General features: G+C 51.9%; 1 protein-coding gene across 6 annotated transcripts in view; it reads left to right on the forward strand.

Annotated features, from left to right (window-relative positions):
* Positions 1-22,009, forward strand: part of PAK6 (p21 (RAC1) activated kinase 6) — a 38,638-nt gene that overhangs the window by 13,960 nt on the left and 2,669 nt on the right. For all 6 annotated transcript variants that reach the window (XM_043471451.1, XM_043471452.1, XM_043471453.1 and 3 more), the window contains 7 exons: positions 11,714-11,922; positions 12,811-13,464; positions 18,789-19,286; positions 19,393-19,526; positions 19,892-20,018; positions 20,108-20,233; positions 20,710-20,844. In XM_043471451.1, the coding sequence (XP_043327386.1) occupies positions 11,719-11,922; positions 12,811-13,464; positions 18,789-19,286; positions 19,393-19,526; positions 19,892-20,018; positions 20,108-20,233; positions 20,710-20,844 (1,878 nt within the window). In that variant the 5' untranslated portion in view covers positions 11,714-11,718. The remainder of the gene's footprint in view (positions 1-11,713; positions 11,923-12,810; positions 13,465-18,788; positions 19,287-19,392; positions 19,527-19,891; positions 20,019-20,107; positions 20,234-20,709; positions 20,845-22,009) is intronic.

A 22,009-nucleotide genomic window follows, 5' to 3' on the forward strand; every position in this document is an offset into this window, starting at 1 on the left:
TCCTGGGGATGCTCCGTCCACATTTCCGCACAGCGCCCTGGGAAGATCTTACAGAGCCTGCGGGCAGGGGCAGTAAGGGGCACAGCCTGGGTCTAGGACCCACCTACACTGCAGGGGACAATTGGGCAGAAGAGCAAATGAAATTCTCTTCAGGCCCTTTGCCTGGTGCATTTCTAGGGGCCAGGAAGGGTGCTGGGGTGCCACCTCTCTTGTCACGTGAAGAGGGCCGTTTGAGGCCCAGGCCCCTGGTGAGCTGAGGGAGGATAGAGCTCAGCCGTACACGAAGGATGACGAGCTCTGAGGGGGCAGAGGGCAGGGGCCTTAGGAAGGGGGACATCCCCATCACTGAATGCATTGGCACAGGCCAGCAGGGTGTGGGCGAGCTCCTACAGAGAATGCCACCAAGGGATGGAAAATGAGGCAGGGGCTCAGGGGAAGCCAGACCCCAGCAAGTCCTACAGGCAGGCAATGCAGGTCAGGGGACTAGCATCATCTATTTGGAAAAGTCAGCTAAACCGCACAAGAGCAAGGATTCTGTTTTGTTCACCACGATCCCCAGAGCCTTGAGCAGAGCAGATGCACAACAAATGAAATTTATTGAATAAATGAACAAATAATGCAATTTTATATTTAAACAAACTCCAAGACGTAAAATTTTGAGAATAATCTTGCTGGCGGATGAGAATACTCCAGTGAAAGACTGGCTTCTGTCCAGGGTATTCTCAACCAGGGGGCTGGTGAGGCACATTCCTTGTCATGGAAGGGTTGGGGGGTGACAGTTCCCACAGACCGTGATGAAGAGGTCAGGCTGCAGATCTCGGGGTGAAAGGGCCCAGCTCTGGAGGTACCAGGGTCCCCCGTAGGCCCTTCTGTGACTGGACGGTGGCAGCAGTCGGGCACCTTTGTACATGCTCTGGGACTCAGGGGCTTACCTCTCCTCGATGTCACAGAGCCTCTTGCGTGACTCTGAGATGACATGGGTGGGGTGGTCGGAGGTGACAGCTGACTGCAGCTGCGTTCACATCAGGGTCTGGGTCCAGTTGACAGAGAGCTTTCCCTTCTCGGCTGCTTCACTGGGCCAGATCAATCTCTGAGCAAGGGCTTCCTCATCTGCATAATGGGTACAATAATAGGCCCACCTCACGGGCTTGTGGAGAGGATTCTGTGTGTGAAATGCTCAGCCCAGAGCCTGGTGCTTACACGAGGCACTCCCTGAGGGATGATTACTAAAAATACCCCAAACGGCCCCTCCAGCTGGGACAGATGGTGTTTCTCGCCTCTCTGTACCTAGAGAAGCTGGCAGATGTGAATAAATCCATTCCCCTGTTGCCCCCAGAAACGCTGAGTCCTAGAAAGGAAGAGGGGGCCAGGATCACAAGCGGAACTTAGGGATCGCATACCCCAGTCCCCGCTGAGCCAGCACACAGCCCTGACAGACCGGCCCTGGGCCTCCCTCAGGGGGTGTCTAGGTGTGCACCCCACTCTCACTCCCTAGCCCTCGGATGGAGTGGGGCCCCGGGGGCAGTTGCCATCTCTTTTCCCAGTAGTCTGGAGGTGGAGGGGAATCCCACCAGCCTCATCCTAACAGACAGCTTACAACATCCCAGAGCTTATACAGCCAACCAAATCCTGTTCCCTACGAGTGGCTGCAAACTCCTTCAGGCTCACTTTCTGGAAAGCACCTCCCCAGCCTGTAGTGTGCTCTTGTGAATCCCTTCAGTGGAGTAGTGTCCTTTCCTTGAAAAGAATTCAACATGTGGGAACAACCAGAGCCCACTGGAAGCCAGGTCTGGGGGTGAGGCAGCCACATTGGACACCAGCTTTTCTGGTGAAAAGCAGAGACCACAGGTTAAGAAAACAGTTGACGCTGGCTCTAGACGGGCCCCAGAGTTACGTCCCAAGAGGACTTCTGGCAGGAAGGCAGTCTTGGAGCACGTCTGGAGCGGGCAGTTTCATTCCCCAGGGTCTGCCTCAAATGGCAGTGTTCACTGGGAAGCCTGTGCTCTGCTTTGAGGTTTAGCGCAGATTCATGCCTTCATGGCTCTGCCTTGGGTTGGTGGGGTCCCAACAACTGGATGGTCCTGGCACCCAGGCCTGGCAGACGGATGTCTCCTTACTCAGAGGAAGAGCAGTTTGAGGGAGTGACCCACCCAGCGCAGCTGTCTGCCATCCCTATTATGGACCCTGGACCAGCTGAGCCACAGTGCCTAGTCTGGGGGCTCCACCACCCAAACCCCGCCCCCAACACCCATCACCATAGAACCCCAGCATCAGCCACAAAGCTCTGCCTACCCTCCTTGAGCCAGGCTTGCCAGTTGCCTGACTTTAGGCTGAGACCCTACGAGGGGACGTGACCTGTGCTGGAGAAAATACTCTCCTGCTATTTCTGCAGTCTTTCCGCGTGTGCCAGGCCCTGCATCACAGCTGCCAAGGCAAGCTCTTTAGAATACCCGCACCACCACCATTACAAGGCAAAACAAAAACAAATCCTGGTTCCAAAGTAAGGGTCAGCTTACAAGTCAGGACAGCACCCGTCTCCCTTGGCCTCTGACTCACAGATCAGAACAGGAAAGAACCCAGCAATCTTGGTTGAGGGAGCGGGCCCTGGCCCACCCCCTTCTACTCAGGCTGCGCAGCCCCTCCCTGTTCACAGAGGCCTCTGGGAAGGAGACTAACAACAGCCCGAGTCATTCTGGGTGGGCATGGTGGATGGAGCAGGACTTGGGAATCAGGTCTGGGTTCAAACCCCAACTCGGTCATTTCCTGGTTCTGTGACCCTGGACAAGTTATTCAGCCTCCCTGAACCCCATCTGGAGTTGCAGATGATAATAATATGCCTACCTCCCAGGGTCGTTGTGAGGATTAAATTAGTTGGTGCTTGGAAAGTGCCTAACACATAGGTGTTCAAGAAAAGTTACTTCCCTTTCTCTCTGGAGTCTCCTGCTCCTCTGACACGAGAGTCTCACCCCTCAGTGACCCCGGGCTTGTGGCTCCCTGAACTCTCCCGCCAACTCCACCCTCAGTGTTACTGGGTGTGGCAGCTCTTCCTCCAGAAGGCTCTGCCAGGAGCTGACCGGCTCCCCAAGTGCCAGGCTCGGCTCCACTGGAGGGAGCAGCCTCGGCAGGAGCTGTGCCCAGAGCTTCCTTCTCAGACTGGTTGGGGCAGGGCTCTCCCCTCCCCTCCCTTTCTCTCCCCTTCCCTCCCCTCCCTGGCGATGGGCATTCTTCTCCCACCCAGTCATGGGCCAGCCTGCTGGCTGGAAGGTGACTTGGCCATTCAGAAGAGGAATGTTCAAAGCATTCCTCAGGCGTAGAGATGCATCCCAGCCTAAGGAAGACTCCTCGCCCCTCCCTCCCCTGGTCTGGCGAGGTGTCAGATGGAGTTCACCCTGAACCAGAGCGGGCGCCCTGCCTCTGCCCACTTTCTTCTGTGACTTAAGCCCACATATTTTCTGTCAGGCTGGGCAGAAGGCAAGGCCGGGACTGGCTCTCTGAGGGGACAGCATCCCTCTTCCTGCTTCCCACTCCAGAGTATCTTCTTTAAGCAGAGCTCTTCCACTAAGTGAATGGAGTATAGATGCAAAGAGCTGGAGCTTCTGGGTGACAATTTTAAACTGATTTGATTTAACCTCAAGGCTGACTCAGCACCAGTTCTCCCTCAGCCCTGGGACTCCTGGGCTTGTCAGAAGGTGGGAAACTGGGTGGAAGATGGAGACCTAGGAATGGCAAGGGAGGGCCCCTGTCTGGGCATTCGTGTGTGTGTCCAGGACACGGAGCTGGAGAGAGGCACTCAGGTGATTGATACCCAGTGACCTAGCAACATCAGAGACTTAAGTGGGTGCATATCTCTTAGGTACTCAGTCCTCATGGATCACTCTTTTCTTTATTTAAAAATATGTTGTTTTCTTTAGAAAAGCAGCCCATTGTCTTTAAGGAAAATTCAGAAGAGTACAAAGATGGAGTAGGAGGAAATCACCTGGGGCCCCACCAGTCAAACACAATAATGAATATTTTGCTGTATTTCCCTTCAGATAGTCATTGTGTTCATGCTGCATTTACAAATTAATCTTTGTAAAATCTTTATAAAAATATTTGTGAAATCTTTAGAAAGAAATTACTACTGCTAATCTAGGCCTGCTTTGGACAAAGAAAACCTTGGTAGTTTAACTTGTCCTTGGGACCCATGGGTATGGACAGGTTTGGGCCCCAGCATGTCAGGGCCTCCAGGAGAGGCCCCCATAGTCACTCAGAGCAGACCTAGGGCAAGGGATGGCCAGACTATGGGTTTCCCTCTCCAGCCCCTCACCATCACTTTATTATTTTACCTTTCACATTTAGAGCCAATTAGTTTGGGGATATGATAGGAATTCATTTTTCTGGATTCTTTTTTTTTTTCATATGAACATCTAATTGCTTCAGCTACATTTATGGAAAAGATCATCGTTCCCTACCATATTGCAGTGTCACCTTTGTCATAAATTAAATGACCTTATGTGAGTGAGTCTATTTCTGGATTCTCTCTTCTGTTCCATTGGTCTGCTCATCAATCTGTGTGCCAGTTCCACAGTGCATTAATTATGGTAGCTTTATAATCAGTCTTGATATCTAGTAACATAACTCTCCAACTGTGTTCTTCAAGACTGTCTTGGCTATTCCTGATTCTTTATGTTTCTCTGTACATTTTAGAATCAGTTTGTCAATTTCTTTTTTTTTTAATTTGTTTTTTTATTGAAGGATAATTACTTTACAGAACTTTGTTGTTTTCTGTCAAACCTCAACCTGAATCAGCCATAGGCATACATATAGCCCTTCCCTTTGGACTTCCCTCCCATCTCCCTCCCCATCCCACCCCTCTACAGAGCCCCTGTTTGAATTTCTTAGCCATACTGCAAATTCCCCTTGGCTGTCTATTTTACATATGGTAATGTAAGTTTCCATGTTACTCTTTCCATACATCTCACCCTCTCCTCCCCTCTCCCCATGTCCACAAGTCTATTCTCTATGTCTGTTTCTCCATTGCTGCTCTGTAAGTAAATTCTTCAGTACCATTTTTCTAGATTCCGTATATATGCATTAGAATCCAATATTTGTCTTTCTGTTTCTGATTTACTTCACTCTGTTTAATAGGTTCTGGGTTCATCCACCCCATTAGAACTGACTCAAAGGTGTTCCTTTTTATGGCTGAGTAATATTCCATTGTGTATATGTACCAACTTCTTTATCCATTCATTTGTCGATGAACATCTGGGTTGCTTCCATGTTCTTCAGCAATTGTAAATAGTGCTGCAAGGAACAATGGGATATGTGTGTCTTTTTCAATTTTGGTTTTCTCAGAGTATATGCCTAGGAGTGGGATTGCTGGGTCATAAGATGATTTTATTCCTAGTTTTTTTAGGGAATCCCCATACTGTCTTCCACAGTGGCTGTATCAATTTACATTCCCACCAACAGTGCAAGAGCATTCCCTTTTCTCCACATCCTCTCCAGAATTTATTGTTTGTAGACTTTCTGATGATGGCCATTCTGACCAGTGTGAGATGATAACTCATTGTATTTTTGATTTGCATTTCTCTAATAATGAGCAATGTTGAGCATCTTTTCATGTGTTTGTTAGCCATCTGTATGTCTTCTTTGGAGAAATGTCTGTTTAGGCCTTTTTCCCACTTTTTGATTGGGTTGTTTGTTTTTCTGGTATTGAGTTGTATGAGCTGTTTGTGTATTTTGGAAATTAAACCTTTGTCAGTTGTTTCATTCGCTGTTATTTTCTCCCATTCTGAGGGTTGTCTTTTCACCTTACTTATAGTTTCCTTTGCTGTGCAAAAGCTTTTAAGTTTAATGAGGTCCCACTTGTTTACTTTTGTTTTTATTTCCATTACTCTAGGAGGTGGATCATAGAGGATCTTGCTTTGATTTATGTCACTGAGTGTTCTGCCTATGTCTTCCTCTAAGGGTTTTATAGTTTCTGGTCTTACAGTTAGGTCTTTAATCCATTCTGAGTTTATTTTTGTGTATGGTGTTAGGAAGTGTTCTAATTTCATTCTTTTACATGTAGCTGTCCAGTTTTCCCAGCACCATTTATTGAAAAGACTGTTTTTGCCCCATTGTATATTCTTGCCTCCTTTGTCAAATATAAGGTACCCATAGGTGCATGGGTTTATTTCTGGGCTTCCTATCTTGTTCCATTGGTCTATGTTTCTGTTTTTTTTTTTTGCTAGTACCATAGTATCTTGATGACTGTAGCTTTGTAGTATAATCTGAAGTCAGGAAGGTTGATTCCTCCAGCTCCATCCTTCTTTCTCAAGACTGCTTTGGCTATTCGGGGTCTTTTGTGTTTCCATATGAATTGTGGAATTTTTTGTTCTAGTTCTGTGAAAAACACCATTGGTAATTTGATAAGGATCACATTGAATCTGTAGATTGCATTTGGTAGTATAGTCATTTTCACAATATTGATTCTTCCTACCCAGGAACATAGAATATCTCTCCATCTGTTTATGTCATCTTTGATTTCTTTCATTAGTATCTTATAATTTTCAGTGTACAGTTCTTTTGTCTCCTTACGTAAGTTTATTCCTAGATATTTAATTGTTTTTGTTGCAATGGTGAATGAGATTGATTCCTTAATTTCTCTTTCTGATTTTTCATTGTTAGAATATAGAACAGTTTATAAATTTCTATCAACAGAATTATGCTGTGATTTTGATTGATATTGCAATAACTCTGTAGGTTAATTTGGGAATAATTGATAATTTTATAATATTGAGTTTTACAACCTATGAACATTCTTTATTATCTTTAATGTTTGATATTTTTCCATGTAGAGACCTTGTACCTCTTCAATCAGATTTATTCATAAAAATCTGATATTTTTAACGTATAATGGGAAAGGATGTCTGAAGGGTTTTACCTAATAACACTTCTGACATCAAATGAGAAGTTTTTTCTCCTAAGATAACTTCTCCAACTCTCTGGCATCAACTGGGTGTTCCACAATGCAGTTTGATTCTGACACTAATTACCTAGAATAGCACAGACCCCTCAGGCTCAGCCCTACAAACTGCCCCCTCTTTTGGACTCCCACTCCAAAGCCAGTACTTCTGACCAGCTGGCTATAAATTAAGTTTCCCACAACCTCTTCTCACATTTGATAATTTGCTGAGATGGCTGGTGGAAGTCAGGAAGGCACTTTACTATGACTAGTTCACTAGAAAAGAGACAACTCAGGAACAGCTAAAGGGAAGAAGAGATTCTGGGCAGGAAAGGGGAAGGGCATAGAGCGTCCATGCTCTCCCCAGACACCCTTTCAGCACCTGGGTTCACCAGCCCTGAAACCTATCCTGGAGGGGTTTTATGGAGGTTTCATTAAGTAGGCACAATTGATTAAATCATTGGCTATTGATGACTTTGGGGGGGGGGGGTCTGTGCTAGGTCTTCCTTGCGGTGTGCACTTTCCAGTTGTGACTAGTTGCCCTGTGGCATGTGGGATCTTGTTTTCCCTACCAGGGCTCAAACCCACATCCCCTACATTGGAAGGCAGATTCTTTACCACTGAACCTGATGATTAACTCAGTCTCCAGCCCCCTCTTCCCTTTGCGGAAGTAGGAGTGGGGGAGGCTAAAAGTTTCAACAGTCTTATCACTCTGGGGATTCCAAGAGTTTTTTTTTTTTTAATTAATTAATTAATTTATTTATTTTTTCAGTGGGTTTTGTCATACATTGACATGAATCAGCCATGGATTTACACGTATTCCCCATCCCGATCCCCCCTCCCACCTCCCTCTCCACCCGATTCCTCTGGGTCTTCCCAGTGCACCAGGCTCGAGCACTTGTCTCATGCATCCCACCTGGGCTGGTGACCTGTTTCACCATAGATAATATACATGCTGTTCTTTCACAACATCCCACCCTCACCTTCTCCCACAGAGTTCAAAAGTCTGTTCTGTACTTCTGTGTCTCTTTTTCTGTTTTGCATATAGGGTTATCGTTACCATCTTTCTAAATTCCATATATATGTGTTAGTATGCTGTAATGTTCTTCATCTTTCTGGCTTACTTCACTCTGTATAATGGGCTCCTCCAGCTTCATCCATCTCATTAGGACTGGTTCAAATGAATTCTTTTTAACAGCTGAGTAATATTCCATGGTGTATATGTACCACAGCTTCCTTATCCATTCATCTCCTGATGGGCATCTAGGTTGCTTCCATGTCCTGGCTATTATAAACAGTGCTGTGATGAACATTGGGGTGCACGTGTCTCTTTCAGATCTGGTTTCCTCAGTGTGTATGCCCAGAAGTGGGATTGCTGGGTCATATGGCAGTTCTATTTCCAGTTTTTTAAGAAATCTCCACACTGTTCTCCATAGCGGCTGTACTAGTTTGCATTCCCACCAACAGTGTGATTCCAAGAGTTTTAAGAGCTCTTTACCAGACATGGGGGCAGGGTGGGAGGGTTGGGGTACAAAGCCCAAAGGTCTATTTCCCATTGTCCCATAGAATTTTTTTTTTAATTTCATTTTCTATTTGTTTGTTGCAGATATGCAAAAATACAATTGATTTTTTAAAATTTTGATCTTGATTTGGGGACTTTTAAAATTCACGTTTAATCCCAAAAGATTGTGTGTAGATTTTTCTGTGTGCACAGTTGTGTTGTCTCAAGCAGTGTTGGCCTTTCTATCATTTTGGATGAGTCCTGGCAGCTTCCCTTTAGGTGTGGATTTCCCACTAGCTAAGTGACTGGCTCCAATTTCTAAATCTCTACTTCCCCTCCCCTGAAGCCTGAGCTCAGTTCATTACTTCTGTCAGCTCCTGACCTCCCACCCCAACTCCTGGGCCCTAGGACCCTACACTGTCTTCCTTTCTCCTCAGGCCCTTCCTGATACCTGTGGGAAGAACTTTATTCTGGAATCGTTGTTAGGGTGATCTCAGAGTCACATAGACCATTTACTAAAGATGCTGTCTCCGCACATTCCTGCAGCAAATGCTGGGCCCATGAGTGGGGTCAAGAAGTTAGGGCGGGGCGTGTTCTGGGTGAGGTTGGGGGGAAAATTGTTGTTGTTAAGTCGTTGTCCGACTCTTTGCGACCCCATGGACTGCAGCACACCAGGCTTCCCTGTCCTTCACCATCTCCTGGAGCTTGCTCAAACTCATATCCATCAAGTTGGTGATGCCATCCAACCATCTTGTCCTCTGTCGTCCCCTTCTCCTCCTGCCTTCAATCTTTCCCAGCATCAGGGCCTTTTCTAATGAGTCAGCTCTTCCCATCAGGTGGCCATAGTATTGGAGCTTCAGCATCAATCCTTCCAATAAATATTCAGTTAATTTCCTTTAGGACTGACTGATTTGATCTCCTTGCAGGAGGGAGTATTAGCCAGCTCTTTTTCAACTCTAGGCTGCTCCCTGTACATCTAGAAGAGTTCACAGAGTGGAGAGGAGAGTGAAACCATCAGCTGAGCTAATTCAGAGGTGTCTGGACAGATCCAGGGGGTCTGAGAGGCTCTGAGAACAGAATTGCAGAACTGAGATTCTTCTGCAGCCAAAGACCACCAGGAGAAGGTCAAGTTTTACCAAACTATGAAGAGTCTACCATGTGGAGAGGTAGCAAGGGCCTCCCCAGTACCGGAAATCACGCATAACCCCTGCCAGGTGACTCGGAGAGGACAGGGGTTGAGCATCACTTCCAGACTTGTATCTGCTCATGTTCTGCTGTCTGCAGGACCCTGAACTGAGAGGATGCTCAGAGAGGTAACAGAGCAAGAGAAAAAGCCTCTGTTTCATGGGAATCTGCTCACTTAACATTCCCTAAACCTGTGTCTTATCTTTTATTAACCCCACTTTATAGATGAAGAGTGCTGAGGGTCACAGCATTTATATAACTCACTCAGAATCTCCCCAAATTAGTGGCAGACTTCCTGCTGCTCTCCTATAACTCAAAGGTATATTTCATTCTAAAGCCCTTGGTTCTTGGAGCTTCTGCACATGTGGCTTTGCCTGGTGGGAATGTTTGATAGATTCCTGAATTTCAAGGTCCCAAAAGTAATGGCCATTCTAAGAGGTATGACCTGGATTCAGACTGATTCATGCTTGGTGAATGTGGAGAGGCTATGGCTGTTTGGGCCCCCTGCCCTCCAAGTGGGCACCAGCTCCCTCCTAGATCTGTGACCTACTCCAGAACCTGTGAAAGTCACCAGGAAAATTCTGCCTCCAGAGCAGAAGCAAAAAGAGCATGCCATGAACATATTCAATTCTGTGGATAGATGAATGATCCAAGCATTCAATTCAAGAAACAAAACATGTCTTGTTGAAAGTGACCTTTCTATCTGACACTAGAGCCTACTGAGTGTCTTTTGCACACACACACCCCCACCCACATATACACACAAACCCATTGAGCTGTTTTGAGCCACATCAGATATAAAAGTATTTGAGTGGGTACCCCAGCGGTATCTTCCATCACATCTGGTCCCAGCCTAGGGCTCCCTGAAGGCAAGGCCAGAGCAGCACTTGGAAGGGTCAGCAGTTTGCCTCTTGGGTCTCCAGTCTCCCTCTCTCACATCTGCATGCCCATGTCACTCAGAGCTGTTGATGGAGCTAAGTAGGGCCTTAGGTGGTGGTGGTTTAGTTGCTAAGTTGTGTCTGACTCTTGCAATCCCATGAACTGTAGCCTGCCAGGCTTCTCTGTCTATGGGATTTGCCAGGTGAGAATACTGGAGTGGGTTGCCATTTCCTTCTCCAGAGCATCTTCCCGACGCAGGAATCGAACCCAGATCTCCTGCATTGCAGGCAGATTCTTTACTGACTGAGCTATGAGGGAAGGCCCTTAGGGCCTTAGGCAAACCCCCAACTGCAAAGTAAGGGATGGAGGTTTGACTGTAGGGGACGTTTTGTATAGTCAGAGTTCTGAGACCAGAGAGAAAGGAGCCCAAGCTGAGGTGGGCTGTCTTTTCCCCCTAAGATAGTGGCCCTCACCCTCCCCAAGCAGTGCCTTTGGCTCAGGGCCTTTCCAGAATTAGGGCCAAGCACCTGGGGACCACGAGGGTCCTTTTAGTTTGGTCCCTGACTGGGCAGCATGCCTGTGAATCAGCAGCTTGCCTTTTTGTGAAGGTGCATGTCACATTGACAGCTTTTGTTTTAGAACCATCCTGGGACAAACCCGAGTTGACTGTGATATAAAAGGAAAAAAAAAAAAAACCTTTGATGCATAGTTGGATTCAATTTGCTAATTTTATTTAGGATTTTCTTTCATTGTTCATAAATGAACTTGGTTCACATTTTCCTTTTCTTGTGCTAGTCTTATCTGCTTTAAGAATCAAGATCATGCTCACTTCATACGATGAGTTTCCCGGTTTTCCTCCTTCTTCCTCACCCCTCTTTTAGCTCTTTGATGGTGGAATGATATTTGTCATGGGCTTTGGATCTTATAAAAACACACCCCCAGAGTCTGCGTGCTTGGCAGGGGACTTGGCGCAGACAAGAAAACAGACACCTCTTTTCCATGTTTGTAGTCTGTGTTGGCTTATTTATGGGGCTCTTGCTACTTCTGGGACTGCTCTGTGGGGAGCTAGCCCATTCCCCCGAGGAAGAGGCCTGCGAGGTGGGGTAGGGGGAGCCTGGGCCGGTGCAGGGGGGCTGTGCCCGGGAAGGGAGCCTGGGGCCCCAGCACACTGGGGCCAGGCCCCTGTGAAGCCGGAACTCAGCCTGATCCTCCCCAGGCAGGCACCATGTTCCGCAAGAAAAAGAAGAAACGCCCTGAGATCTCAGCCCCACAGAACTTCCAGCACCGCGTGCACACCTCCTTCGACCCCAAAGAAGGCAAGTTCGTGGGCCTCCCCCCACAATGGCAGAACATCCTGGACACACTGCGGCGACCCAAGCCCGTGGTAGACCCTTCACGCATCACCCGGGTGCAGCTCCAGCCCATGAAGGTGAGGTGTGGGGGGGGGGGGGGGTGAGTGCGGAGGGTGGGGTTCAGACCATCCCTCTCCACTGAGGGTAGCTGGCAGGACCACCCAGGCACCTGAGGAAACACCTGATGACCAGCTATCAGTTAGTTACCTTGTTTTCTTTCCCTGCTAATCAGCCTCTTCTCTTCTCCCTAGGGAAAAGGAGTCTGGTTTGAAGGGGGAGGGGTATCCCTACCCACAGGGTGGGAGGGGTGCCAGATTTAGCAAATAAAGATACAGGAGGCCCAATAAAATTTGAGTTTCAGATAACAGTGAACAATCTTTAAGTATGTCCCAAAGCAATGTTTGGACCTGGGGCTCTCACAGGCCAAGGGGATTATTGCGTTGTGTAGGTCAGGACATAACGTGATGAAGAGCCTGATGGGGGTTGGGGTCAGGGCCCTGGCGGGGTTTGGAGGCCACGAAGCCCATGTGTGTGGAGGAGAGCCCTAGCCTGGAGCCTGTCCCCCCGGAGACCTCTGTGTGCCCCCCCCAGAAGACCACAGATAGAGCTGGAGAATGGCAGCGGGCCCCAGGCAGGGTCTGAAGTCCCACCAGCTCCCCAGGCTCAGCCACCCACACCATCAGGCATTCTGGATTAAACACTATGGTTACTCACCTGTCTGCCCTGCCAGACTGCAGCGCTCTTGAGCCCATGAGAATGAACTTTCTTCCTGTATGCCCACCCCAGCACCGGCCTGGCCCTCTGTGAGCCCTGGTAAGGGACTGAAAAATTAAGGAGCAGGTAGATGATGCAGCAAGCAAGGTCCTCAGGTGTTCCTCCTCCTCCAGACCCCCCTCTCTAACCTGACCCCCACCCTCCACCATGAACAGGAGGCTCACCACACTCTTTCTCCACCCCTCCTGCAGACGGTGGTGCGGGGCAGCTCAGTGCCCACAGACGGCTACATCTCTGGGCTGCTTAACGACATCCAAAAGTTGTCGGTCATCAGTTCCAACACCCTGCGTGGCCGCAGCCCCACCAGCCGGCGGCGGGCACAGTCCCTGGGGCTGCTGGGGGATGAGCAGTGGGCTGCTGACCCGGACATGTACCTTCAGAGCCCCCAGTCTGAGCGCAGCGACCCCCACGGACTCTACCTCAGTTGCAACGGGGGCGCACCAGCAGGACGCAGGCAGGTGCCGTGGCCCGAGCTGCAGAGCCCACGGGTCCTTCCCAACGGACTGGCCGCCAAAGCACAGTCCCTGGGCCCTGCTGAGTTCCAGGGTGCCACACAGCGCTGCCTGCAGCTGGCTACCTGTATGCAGAGTTCCCCCACTGGGACCTCACCCCCAACGGCCACGGGCAGGCGTGGGACCAAGACTGCCAGGCGTGGCCCCGAGGAGGCCCGGCCGCAGTCCTGCCTGGTGGCCTCAGCCACGGGCAGGCCTGGTGGGGAGGGCAGCCCCAGCCCTAAGACCCAGGAGAGCAGCCTGAAGCGCAGGCTGTTCCGAAGCATGTTCCTGTCTGCTCCTGCCACGGCCCCTCCAAGCAGCAGCAAGCCAGGCCCTCCAGCGCAGAGCAAGGTAGGTCAGGCCGGGGCCCCCACTCTCACCAGGGTAGGCAGCTGGGCCCACTGCATCCACTGGGGACACAGACCCTGCCCGCCTTTCCTGCTTACATGGTCGGGTTGGGGGAAGGCAACAGATCGTCAGCTGAGGATTCTACCCTGAACCAGCTGAGCGCTCCTCCTCCAAAGGCTTAGCACGTGTGGGTCAGAGGTTGCAAGCCAGGTCACTTTGCAGAGGCTTCTGAGGGGCTCCAGGATGCCCCAAATGACACTCCTGCCCTCTGGGGTGTGTCTAGGCAAACCGCACAGGGAGGCAGGTACGCCCCCTGAAAAAGCAGCATTTTTAACCACAAGCCCAGACCCTCCCCTGTCCCCAGTGCTCAGCACCCCCCACCCAGGCCCCAGCAGAAGTAGGTGCTCTAGGACTTAGGGGGCAGGGTCTCTCTGGCTCTCTCTTCTCAGATCTTCTTTTGGCCTCAACCCCCTGCTTGTCCCAGGGCTCTCCTGAGGTCAGGCACAGCCTCCCTGTGCTGCTTCTCCCATAGGCATTCAGAAATGCTCGCGTTAGCCCTTCCCTAGTGAGGATTTCTTCCTCCTCACTCCCTCCCTTCCTCCCCTCCTTCCTGCCTACCCTTTTTCTAGTGGTTGTTGCTCTGTTTAACATTTCTATAATTATTTTTTTCTCATATTGTGTGCCATATGAAAAGCTAGAGGATTGAATTTGCCTGGGTCTGGGAGCATCGGGAAAACCAACATTCAGCATGTGTGACAGTATCAAATGCACACATTTTTCTTGTTAAAAAGGAAACAGTGAAGGAAGCCCTAATGGTGACATTTCTTGGCAGGCAGAGGAGAATGCTTTGGCTTCTTCCATACCCAGTGACACCCCGTCCGTGGTGACAGTAACATCCTTTCCCATTTGGCAGATGAGAAGACTGACTCAAAGAGTCAGCCAGGGGTGGGGGGCCCACTGGGCTCACACCTCCTGCTCATGAAGGCCTTTTCACGAAGGCATCTTTTAGCTCCTTCCTGAGGGACAGACAGAAATGAGCTTAGGCTGCAGCACAAGCTTGTTGTTGTTTAGTCACCCAGTCATGTCTGACTCTTTGCAACCTTGTGGACTGCAGCCCACCAGGCTCTTCTGTCCATGGGATTTCCCAGACAAGAATACTGGAGTGGGTTGCCATTTCCTTCTCCAGGGGATCTTCCAGACCCAGGGATCAACGTGTCTCCTGCTTGGCAGGCAGGTTCTTTAGCCCTGAGTCACTAGCAAAGCCCACGAGGATTGTAGTTCAGATCTAAGAAATAACCACCACAGCAGCATGAGTGACAGAGTCTCCCCTCCCAGAGGGCGCCTGTGTGTCCCGCCTGAGCATGGGGGACAGCGGGGTTGGGAGTGACCTGGACCCTCAACCCCTTCTCAGTCACTGCCAGCCAGAGGCGATCTGGGCTTTGTGCCCTCCAGCCGCCCGCCCCCCCACCCCGGGACAAAGGACAGTGGGCTGGGATCCTCTGCAGGGTTCTGTTTTGGGGAGAAACAGATGAGATGTGGCTTGATATGTTGTGTGAGAAAACATGAGTGCCTGTGAGCGGGTAGAGGGGTGTGGAAGGCTGTGTCCCAGGAGAGACATTCCCCAGAAAACTAAGGAAGGAGCAGGACAGTGCATACCACCAGAAAATGCACTTAGAGGGTCCTGATGGAGCAGGGGGATGGTTTCAGGGATGTGGAGAATGGGGGTGTCAAAACTGGCATGTATGGCCCAGGGCTCGCTCCCGCACCCCACAGCAGGGGGCCAGGCCATCCCCCATCTCTGCACACTTTACCAGGCACCTACTGTGGGCTGCTGCTGCAGGGGGTGCAGGGTCTCCCCTGTACCTGTGGAGGCAGGTGGCGCTTGTCTGGCACTCAGAGACACCACAGTTCCCAATCTGGCCCCCTGGGCACACCCTTCTGGACAGATGTTCTCAAGCCAGGCCCCTAAAAGGCAGGGCCAAGACTGCCCCTGAGCCACTCTGGGTCCAGGCTTCTCAACCTTGTACCGCTGACGTTTGTATCAGATAATCCTTTGTGGTAGGGACTCTCCTGTGTATTGAAGGATATTCAGGAGCATCTCCGGTCTCTACCCTCTGGATGCTAGTGGCATCCCTCAGATGGGACAACCTCAAATTCCTCTAGACATTGCCAAGTGTTCCTCAAGGGAAAAAAATCACCCCCAGTTGAGAACTACTGCCCTCAGCTCTTGTACACTTGGCCTGCAGTCACTCACTTTGACCAGAGAGCAAAAGAGGACCCCAAGAAGGGACAGGGAGGCCAAGGAGGTAAGACAGAGCTTGAGCGATTTAGCAGTGGTCCCACTTAGTGGCAGAAAGGCCGAGTCAGAAAGACCTCAGCAATCAGCAAACCTGGCTTAAATAGCTGCTGTGTATCATGTACTCCATTATATGCCAAGTCCCCCAGTCACACCACTGCACAGGGCTGAAGTCGGCTTCCTACTGAGTGACTCTAAGCAAGTTACTTAACCTCTCTGAGCCTATTTCCTCATCTACAAATGTAGATAATAATATTACCCATGGCTTAATAAAACAATCCACAGGGCCATGAGCATTAAATGAGATAAGGCACTTAATGCCCTTGTTAAAGTGGTAAGCCCTCTGTAAATGGCTTTATTATTTCTTAAATATTATGAGATGGCCTCTGCCTGTGCAGCCCTGACAGAACAGCCTCCTGAGCCCACAGCTGGAGAGCCCGACCCCGTCACCACAGCCTGGGAAGGGAACGTGCAGCAGTGTTGTAACTCCACGAATGACTCTTCTTTCTAGTGGCTTCCTGCCCTGCGAGAGGCCTCACACAAGTAATTCCAGAATTAATCCAGAGACCTTAATTAATTCCACGTTTTGTTGCCCTTTCGCTTTCTTGGAGTGCTTTAACAAGCTTCACTCCGTCCTTTCTGGTGGCTCTGTGAGGTAGAAGCTCCCTCCTTGTGGAGACCGGCAGCAAAGCCCACAAAGGGACACTTGGGACCCCCTCCTCAGCCCCTCTGCGTGGCCTGTCCCCACCCTCCCCGTGTCCACACATCCTCAGAGCAGAGAGCTTGTGCAGGAGGCTGAGAGGCCGGAAGGAATGGGAAACTGTCTCACTGCCTTCCTTAGAGATCCAGGGTGGAGAGAGGTCAAAGGCTGAGAAGATAACGTTGAGGGCAACTTGAGGAGCTTTTCACGTCCCCAAGCTCTGCCCAGCCCCACACCAATGCTGCTCATTTTCTATATTAAATCCGCCTTGGCCAGCAGGCAGCCTTTTTACAGAGCCTTGGGCGTTGCTTCTGGGTGACAGCGTGTGGTACTTCTGTTCCTGGTTGTGGCCCCACAGCTTCAGTGGTGGCCACGCCCTCCCCTCCCCGAGTCCCAGCACCCCCATGGGCTCCCTGCAGCCATGGAATCACAGAGCACCTCAAATTGCGGTTCAAGGTTCCTCCCACCTCAAAACCCAGTTCTAGTGTGTTAGCTGCTCAGTCATGTCTGACTCAACGAGACCCCATGGACCAGGCTTCTCTGTCCGTGGAATTCTCCAGGCCAGAATACTGGAGTGGGTTGCCATTTCCTCCTCCAGGAGATCTTCCTTACCCAGGGATTGAACCCGGGTCTCCAGGGCCTTGTTAAAATGCAGAGTCCCTGCTCTTGGAACCTACTGAGGCCATTCCCAAGGCCCAGGATTCTGCATTTTATCCAGCTCCCCAGATCGAAGGAAACAGGGGCTCAGAGAGGGGGACCGGCCTAGGATTCATGCAGGTTAGAGCAGAGCAAGCCCAGAATCCGGGTCCTTTCCTGAACTCAGCTGGAGGTCCCACTGCTTCACCACAACAGGCTAGGGAAAGGCAGCTGAGGGTTGGGTACTGGCAGGGACATGGGACAGTCTACCTACGTGCTCCCCAGGCCGGGGTGGAGTGGTCTCAGCAGTCCCAGGAGGGACTGCTCCTTCACCTCAAGGACTGAGCTGAAGCCAGGCATGGCCTGCCGGAGGCTGGAGCACACCCAGTGGGCACGTGGGGCTGGGGCTGGCAGAGCAGCCACAGCAGTGGCATCGCGCACTTGCTCAACCCTAGGCCAGGCCAAGCTAGGGATTGGGGTGGGGGCTGAAGAGGTTGAGAAGGCTCTGGCTGAGCCTGGTAGGACCCAAGGCCCAGATTGACACAGCCCAGCTCAAGCTGAGTGCTTAAGTCGATTCTCTGGACGCTGACTCAGTTGTGAGGATGAGGGAGGGCCAGCACCCTCTAGGCACCTAGACAAACTGTCTATGAGATGGACTATGAGATGTTCTTGGAAGGTCCCTTTGCAGCTCCTCAAGTGTCCCCCAATAGGTCACTTTGGGGGATGACCCTCCCAGGTGCCCCTGGGAGGTGTTGTGTTGTACCTTACCAGCTTCTTGGGAAAACCCAAGGATGGGACCCTTTCTTGCTGGGGCTGCCAGGAGGGCTGGAACTGTGAAGGGCTCACTGGGGGCCCAGTCTGCACTCAGTTCCACCTTCTCTCCCTACCTCCCCGCCAGAGATCAGAAACATGGGCCCCCTGACCTCTCTTCCTTTTAGGGGTATAGATCACCCAGAGGGGCTGCTCCAGGGGGCCCTTAGGAAACCTCTCACCCCGGCCCCAAGGCTTGTGTTTGGCCGGACCTACCCTCCTGACTCCACATCTCTCTAGCACCAAATCCCCAGTCCAGGGGACACCCAAGGACCCCCCGCCCCCAGGTAACATGTGCTGTGTGTCTCACAGCACAGACACGCAGACTCCGCATGGTCAGGAATGAGCAGGACTATCAGACCTCGACTGGGACTTTCCTTCCCTGCCCTGGGAGTCAGTCACAGCTGCACTGCTGCGTCCCCCACCCGATGCCCAGGGCCTCTTCTGCCCACCTGAGCCCTTGGGTGGGAGAGACACAGCTGTGGATGCCTCTGACCCAGATTCCCTGTGCAGCCCCATAGCACACAGCAGGGATGGCCTCCTGGTGGCCTCCCTGGGGTCTGACTGTCCATCACCCAGGGAAGAAACACCCAGCCCAGGACACTCCAGGGACCTGACTTTGTCTTCCCAGGAGGGGTAAAGTGGATATAAACAGCTGTTATTTTTTCTGCTCACGTGGGAACACTGGAGGTTGGCTTCTCAAGCAGGACTATGGTTTGATTGCAGTTCCATTTGAAAATCTTTGCTTGAGGCACCCTCCCATATTCATCTGATGCCCTGCCTGACCCTACACTTGTCCAGAGGTCACAGCGGTCACCCCCTGTCCCTGGGAACGGTGCGCCAAGTGCTCTCACAGCCAACATTTCTTTCTGTTTCTTTCTACAGCCCAGCTCCTCCTTCAGACCGGCACTGAAAGGCGGCCCCCCCAGCCTGGTAGCCAAGGCCCAGTCCTTGCCCTCAGACCAGCCCGTGGGGCCTTTCAGCCCTCTGACCACCTTGGATACCAGCAGCCCCCAGAAGTCCCTCCGCGCGGCCCCAGCCGCCGGCCCTCCTCCAGGCCGCTCTTCCCCCGCGGGGTCCCCCCGCACCCGGCATGCCCAGATCAGCACCAGCAACCTGTACCTGCCCCAAGACCCCGCAGTGGCCAAGGGTGCCCTAGCAGGCGAGGACACAGGCGTTGTGACGCACGAGCAGTTCAAGGCTGCGCTCAGGATGGTGGTGGACCAGGGTGACCCGCGGCTGCTGCTGGACAGCTACGTGAAGATTGGCGAGGGCTCCACGGGCATCGTCTGCCTAGCCCGGGAGAAGCACTCGGGCCGCCAGGTGGCCGTCAAGATGATGGACCTCAGGAAGCAGCAGCGCAGGGAGCTGCTCTTTAACGAGGTGGGAGGAGAGGGTGTGGCGGGCGTGTGGCGGGTCAGTGATGGACCTCCCGGAGCAGGGGCTCTGGGGAGAGTGCTGGCACTCAGGCATCCCCTCCTGGCTCCAGGTGGTGATCATGCGGGACTACCAGCACCTCAACGTGGTGGAGATGTACAAGAGCTACCTGGTGGGCGAGGAGCTGTGGGTGCTTATGGAGTTCCTGCAGGGCGGGGCCCTCACGGACATTGTCTCCCAAGTCAGGTGGGCAGCTGGGAGGGCGGGACCCCGGCACTGGCTGCCCCACTACTGCCCTGGCAGGGCCGTCAGGTAGCCTGAGTCCCAGATGATTGAGGTACCTGTCACGTTGTCCCGAGCCACCCTCCCCACGACCATCAGCCTGGGTAAACCAACCTGGGGGGTCTTAGGGGAGTGGGGAAGACACTGGGTCTCCAGCCTGGGCCCAGGCCCATTTCCACCAGGGCTCTGGCCTGACTCGGCTCCCCCACACATTGCCCAGGAGCTATGGGGCCCAGTATTGGGGCACCCACTCTGCCCAGCCCCTCTGCCCGGTCGCCCTGCCAAAGCTAACATTCTCTTTTGCTGGTGGCCATGCCTTGTACATCCAGGCTGAATGAGGAGCAGATCGCCACCGTGTGCGAGGCTGTGCTACAGGCCCTGGCTTACCTGCACGCCCAGGGTGTCATCCACCGGGACATCAAGAGCGACTCCATCCTGCTGACTCTCGACGGCAGGGTAAGCCCTGCCCACCCTGGCACACCCACCACCCCCCTCCCGGCTCCCTCACCTCTCACTCCCTTTCCTGCCTGTCACCCTAACTCCAGGTGAAACTCTCGGACTTCGGGTTCTGTGCACAGATCAGCAAAGATGTCCCTAAGAGGAAGTCCCTGGTGGGAACCCCCTACTGGATGGCTCCAGAAGTGATCTCCAGGTCTCTGTATGCAACTGAGGTAACCACTCTCTCCAGCCCCCAGTCCTCCCAGAAGGGCTTGGAGACACATGGTTCTTCTACTTGTGGTCCTCCCCAAAGCCTCCCACCAAAGATTGCCCCCGGTTCTTAGGTTCCCGCTTGGTCAGTGCTGTCCACTGGCCCCTTTTGGTTGGTTCTTCTCTGTTCTATGACTTTGCTGCCACAAGCTGGCCCCCCAAATGCTCTCCCCCAAGCTCAAGGGCAGGTCGGGATGTGCCCGAAGCTCAAGGGCAGGCCAGGCTTCCCTGTGTGTGATGGCCTTTCTAAGAGAGTGGCTGACAGCTTGACCCTAACAGTCAGTGGTCACTGAAGCAGGGCACTGGGTGGGTGGCCAGGAAGGAAGGCAACTCAACAGGTAGACCTGGGACCAGCCGCTCCTCTCCGCCTGTAGCACGCTGCTCACTACCAAGGGGCCAGACTCCGGCCAGTGGAATCAGGGACATTCTCCTCTTGCAGGTAGATATCTGGTCTCTGGGCATCATGGTGATTGAGATGGTGGATGGAGAGCCCCCCTACTTCAGTGACTCCCCGGTGCAAGCCATGAAGAGGCTCCGGGACAGCCCCCCACCCAAGCTGAAGAACTCCCACAAGGTCAGTCAGCACACAGGTGTGAGCCTGCAGGCCCTGTTCTTCCTGAGGCTTCAAGGACCAGAGCCTGGCTCTCAGGACCAGCTGTACCTGGGTGTGGAGCCTAGTCACAACCTCTTACAGTCACTCTGACAAGTTTCCACCTGCAGGCAATGACAGGGGCCGAAGAAAAAGAAGCAAGGCTGTGGGAAACCCTGATGTCCTGGAAAAGAATCTAGAGAAGCTAACTGAGCAGGAACCCCCTCTATCCCATGTGTTGGGGAGCCATACCACAGCACATGTTCCCAGTCCATCACAGAGAATTGGCTTGCCCTCCCCGTCAGTGTATATCCTAACCACATCTAAGCCAGTTTCCCCTTCAAACCAATGTTCATGTGTGTGTGTGTGTGCGTGTGTGTGTGTGTGTGTGCGCGCGCGTGCGCCTGTTGAACCTTTTTCTGCCTAATCCACCCCAACCCCCAGTCCTTACCTGTGGGTACCCCCTGCTGGTGGCCAGCTCAACACAGAGCTGCAAAATGGCACTGCCCTCTGGTGGCCCGAGTAAGAAATGTCCCAGAGGGTTGAAGCCGGGTGCCTAAATGGCAAAATGGTTTCATAGCCCAGCTGGATGAGAGGACAGACAGGAAATACTTTGAGACAAATGGTCCTTAGAGCCTGCACTCCTGACCCCTAAACTAGCGGATAGTTCTAATTAGCTAATTCCCCAGAGGATACAGCTTTCTGTAACAGCCTAAGACTCAGTTTCAGTTCAGTCGCTCAGTCGTGTCTGATTCTTTGCGACCCCATGAATCGCAGCACACCAGGCCTCCCTGTCCATCACAAACTCCCGGAGTTTACCCAAACTCATGCCCATCGAGTTGGTGTTGCCATCTAGCCATCTCATCCTTTGTCGTCCCCTTCTCCTCCTGCCCCCAGTCCCTCCCAGCATCAGGGTCTTTTCCAACGAGTCAACTCTTTGCATGAGGTGGCCAAAGGATTGGAGTTTCAGCTTCAGCATTAGTCCTTCCAATGAACACCCAGCACTGATCTCCTTTAGGATGGACTGGTTGGATCTCCTTGCAGTCCAAGGGACTCTCAAGAGTCTTCTCCAACACCACAGTTCAAAAGCATCAATTTTTCGGTGCTCAGCTTTCTTCACAGTCCAACTCTCACATCCATACATGACCAC

This window comes from Cervus canadensis, chromosome 6 (genome assembly GCF_019320065.1).
Source record: "Cervus canadensis isolate Bull #8, Minnesota chromosome 6, ASM1932006v1, whole genome shotgun sequence".
NCBI classification, from domain to species: domain Eukaryota; kingdom Metazoa; phylum Chordata; class Mammalia; order Artiodactyla; family Cervidae; genus Cervus; species Cervus canadensis.